Source organism: Leptonychotes weddellii, chromosome 5 (assembly GCF_054177405.1).
Source record: "Leptonychotes weddellii isolate Sample4059 chromosome 5, ASM5417740v2, whole genome shotgun sequence".
In the NCBI taxonomy this organism is placed as follows: Eukaryota; Metazoa; Chordata; class Mammalia; order Carnivora; family Phocidae; genus Leptonychotes; species Leptonychotes weddellii.
The window spans coordinates 106,614,018-106,618,558 of record NC_138373.1 but is presented as its reverse complement, the minus strand read 5'-3'; the positions used below and the strand labels follow the sequence as shown (position 1 = coordinate 106,618,558).

Sequence of the window (4,541 nt, the reverse complement as noted above, 5' to 3'; positions counted from 1 at the left end):
ACATTTATTGGTTGATTAGTCTGGACACGTTGTTTATTCTCTCTTGGGCTTTTATTTCTTCACTAGTAATGGTGGATCATTCACTTTTAGGTGGTTTCTACAATTACATGAATACTTGGCACAGTGCCTTGCACTTATGCTCAAGAAGTGGTAGACCCTATTATTATCATCATTCATGTTATTGTAACTTGCATTTCCTTGGGCATATAATGTATTTTGCATATAGTAGGTACTCAAAAAATGTTTGATGAATCTCTGCTTTGGATGGATAGGCAAGTTGGGCTTCCTCTATCCTGAAGGCACTCCTGGTAGGAAAATCTCCACTTTCCACTGTAGGTCGAAAATTCTGTTCTTTCTGTAGCAACAGCTTGAGCATTCTTGTTTGGCTTCCTCTTAATCTTAGGCTTGTTCACCTTCAAAATATTTAGTAGTTGGTACAGTGTGCAGCAAGGAGATCCCCCTCCCTCCCAGCAGAAAATTACAGCAAAATCTGCAAAAACAACCAGGGGTGTTAAATTACTCATGTTTATTTATAACAGACCTTCAGCCAGTACAGTACAAAACTTACAGTAGTATATCTCCGTTACACAAATATTTACTTACAATATATTACATATACAAAATGCTTTGCAATAAGTCTCAAAAGCTAGTTTAACTCCCCTTGAGAAAGGAGAAAAACCCTTTAAAAAAAGGGGGAGGGAGAACCAAAGGAAGAGGGGGAGGTGAAAGGGTAAGGTCCAAGGAGACACCAAGCATAGGCTACAAATGAAACCCTGGGAGAGAGAGAGAGGAGAGGTGGTATTGCACTTGCTTCTGTGTTTTATTTTTTTTCTTTTTGTTCTTCATAACTTCTGATTAAAAATATATATAATATATATATATTATGTACACAAGGAAATAAGCTGCTGAAAGTATTACAAAATCCCATCCGCAGCTTGGACACTGACACAAAAAAACAAAGGTCTGGAAAAGTGTCTATTTAGAAATTTTCTTGTGTGGTGTTGGTCTTGAATATCAATATAAAAGGAAAACACCTCTTTTCTCCATGTGGGTTTCAATGTTTTTGTTTTTTTTTTCTTTTTCTTTACTTTTTTTTTATGCAAAAGGAGCTGGGAGAGAGCATGAGGATGTTTGAGTTTCCAGACCTGGAAGGCTCTGGAAAGTAGGATATTGTACCTAAGACCCTGGTTAAAGTGCAGTGATGGTCTGGAGAGAGACAGAGTGCCCTTCTCTCCCCTCCTTAGCACCTGGTCTTGCCCTTCCAGTCTCTGCTCTCATGGGCTCAGAGTATAGCCTCAGAGCATAGTCCTTCATGTTCCAGGAGGTTACAGGTGCCAGAGCTGACTGGGGGAGGGGACAGGGGCAACCTAAGGCTCTGATACCCTAGAAGGGACTAGTCCTTATGAGGTGTCACCAAGTACATAGCAGACGCAAAAGAGGTGGTAAGGGGTAGGTCTAACAGGAAGGGGCTCAATAACCAGAACAGTTGAGAAGACCCTAGATATTAATCTCAGCTCTGCTGCCATCCTGAAAGAAGGAGCCAGTTCCCTGGGGTACTGTTGAGAAGACTCTCCCCTTCTCTAGAGACCACTCTCCTTCCAGCTAACTCCCCCATCCTCTGCCCTTGGCAACATCTGTTTATTGCTACATTGTCAAGGAGGAACCATCAACCCACAAAGCCCCTCCTTGACAATCTGGTTCTCTTAGGGAGACTACATAATGGGGGAGAAAAAGAAGGGAGAAAAGTTTTTCTAAGGTCTCCCTTCCCATAGAGGGTAAGGTAGACTCTTCCTAGAGCCCTTAGGAGCCCCAATCCCAGGGTCTGTTCCTTAGCCAACCCTTCACCATCCCCCTAAATTATCCCTGATAGGGAGTGAGAAAAGTAGGAGGCAAAAGAGCCAATAAGGAAAGGACATATGGAAAGAAAGATGGAAGGGAAGAGAAAAGGAGAGAGAGAGAAGGACCAAGTGTTACAACTTGTGAGGTGTTGTGTTTGGTTTTTTACTTTCTTTTTTTTTTTTTTTTTTTTTAAACATAGAAAAACAGCCTTTGGTTTGAATCTCAAGGAAGCAGAGAATGGGATAGCTGTGGCCTTGGGCAGAAAACGCTTGTAGAACGAGACCTCCACTCACAGTGGAGCCGTATCTCCTCCTGCCCCCTTCTCACTAACTAGGTTACCCAAAAAGCCAGGGATCTCTGCTGTGGCCAGGAGGAGCATGCCCCCTCCTGCCCTACATCTGGGAACTGAGTGTAGAAGGGGGCAGTAGAGGATGACCCCCAGTTCAGTTGTGCCCATCCCATTCTTGCTGGGACAAGAATGGAATGAGGTGAGGGGCAAATGCCCTTCCTCGTCCTGGGATAATTTTTGGTTATACTGAAAATTAGGAGAAAAGAGACACCCTTTTCTCCCTGCCACTGATCCTAAGAACAGGGCCCAGAAGCCTGGGAATGAGGGTGAATCCTGCAGGGGGGAGAAGAAGAAGGCAGCATGACTGAGGGGTTGAGATAACCCCTTATCATCAGGCAGCAACCCACTAGTTTCTCATAGGAGAGGGACGGCAGGAGCCCCTGAGAGCCTAGGAAGGTCACTAGAGTGAAGAAGATTAGAGGTGGAAGAGAAAGAAGAATTTTAACCCACCCCCTTCCCATGCCCTGGTTCCCAATTAGGCACCTGTGGCTCCCAACATGTCAGGGACAGGACTGTAGACCTAGCCTTGGCCCCTGAGAATATAAAATTGGGGCACTCCAAGGAGAGAAAAACCACCACTGAGTAGACTGGCAGGTTGAAGAGAGTAGCAGTGTTGGGGGTTGTTTGAGGAGAGAAGAGATAGATCACATCCCAGAGGGAGATTCCCAAATGTGGGCTTTGAGGAACTCATATTACTAGAGGAACTCATATTACTAGAGGAACGTCAAGAGGACCCTCAGTCCCACAGTGCCTGGGGAGAATTTCTTCAGCCCCTCCTACTTCCCAATGAGGAAATTCTTCATTTGTTCAAGCATAGTGCAAGCTGCCTAACGTGAGAGGGCACAAGAGGTATGGAGTACCAGGTTGAAGGGTCCCAGAGAGGAGATATAATGCCACAGAGCTCAGGTAGGGCCAGAGGGAGTTATCAGCATCAAAAAGAAAGATAATGCAAAAGGTGAGGACTTAACACAAGAAGCTCAGAACTCTTAGGACCAAGAGGAGCTTCCTACCCCGAGGGCTGTTAGAGAAAGCTGGATCAAAGGAAGAAAAATTAGGCCTAAAGTGGGAGGGGTCTGTGGGCCGGAGGGTGGGGGAGTGGCAAGTGACTGATAAAAGTTAAGAGAAAAAAGCAAAAGAAAAATCCACAAATTATATTAATAAATAACTCTGAATATGCTGGGATGAGAGGAGAAGAGGAAGAGGAGAAACATAATCGAAAAGGCCTGTTTCATCACAATGCTTAAGTCAGGGTAGAGGAGAATAGGTGAGGAGGGGTCAGGGCCAAGTGTGAAGTCAGGTAGCCAGTGGTCTAGGCTACCGAGCAAAACTCCTTGGGATGAAGTGGGGACAGAGCTAGACTCCTGTAGGTAGGGCAGTGAAGTGGTGGACTGAGGGGAGGGCGGTAGGTGGCTAGCCCACCTTGTGCTCCCCCCGGACAATGTGGGAAGAGAATTCGTACCGGTCCTGGCTGTGGTAACCACAGATGTTACACTCAAAAGGGTCTCTGAAGCCATGGCAGCCCATGTGGATGGTGAACATGACATGGTCCAGAAAGAGGATTCGGCAGTGCTCACACTTGAAGGCCTTCACGGGCTCACCGCTCTCGCCCACCACCCGGAGCACTTCCTTGGAGGGGCCCGGGGTGCCCCGCAGTAACCCCTCCTGCGGCTTGGGGTCCTCTTTGGCGTAGGCAGGACTGGGCCGGCCCACCACAATGGTGGGAGGTGGCTGGGGTGGGGGACCCTGAGGGAGGGATACCACCCCCCCAACCCGATCTTCGTGGTTGCTCTCTGTGTCTGTGGAGTCCTGGCAGCCATTGCTGGGGGATGCCCCGGGGTCAGTCAGGGGGCCTCGGGCCCGGTAGAGGAGGGGGCCTCCATCGGCCAGGTCCTCGGGTCCCTCACCTGCTTCTCGGGATCCCGGAAGCTCCAGTCGACCAGGGAGGGGCTGCATCTGGGTGTAGACAGAGCTGATGACAGGTGTGAGTTCTGAGATGCAGTTGGTAGGTGGAAGGCGGAGGGGACGCAGATGTTCTGCCCCCACAAAGGCCAGAGAGCCTCCGAAGCCAGGCTCCAGGCCGTGATGTGCCACCAACTCCACATCCTTCTCATAGCCCCCCGAGTTCACATCATAGGGGATGTCAGAGAGGCTGAAGCGCATCTGCTTTTCACCTGTGGAGGAGAGGATCTCAGCAGAGCTGGGTTTGGAGAATTCCTGAGTTTCCCCAGGATGACTTCTTTGTTTGCTTACCCTGGGGATGGCTGTAACATTATTTACCAGCCCTCATTCACTTCCCTCAAGGTCAGGACCTCTGTGGGGCCACTCCCCAACTCCGGGCTATAATTGTAGGGAA

At 48.2% G+C, this 4,541-nt stretch overlaps 1 protein-coding gene across 1 annotated transcript in view; it reads right to left on the bottom strand.

Moving 5' to 3' along the window:
- Positions 1-511: 511 nt before the first annotated feature.
- IKZF4 (IKAROS family zinc finger 4) overlaps positions 512-4,541 on the bottom strand; it is a 23,797-nt gene continuing 19,767 nt past the window's right edge. Inside the window, 1 exon segment of the mRNA XM_081821836.1 lies at positions 512-4,497. Within this exon segment, the coding sequence (XP_081677962.1) occupies positions 3,599-4,497 (899 nt within the window). The 3' untranslated portion in view covers positions 512-3,598.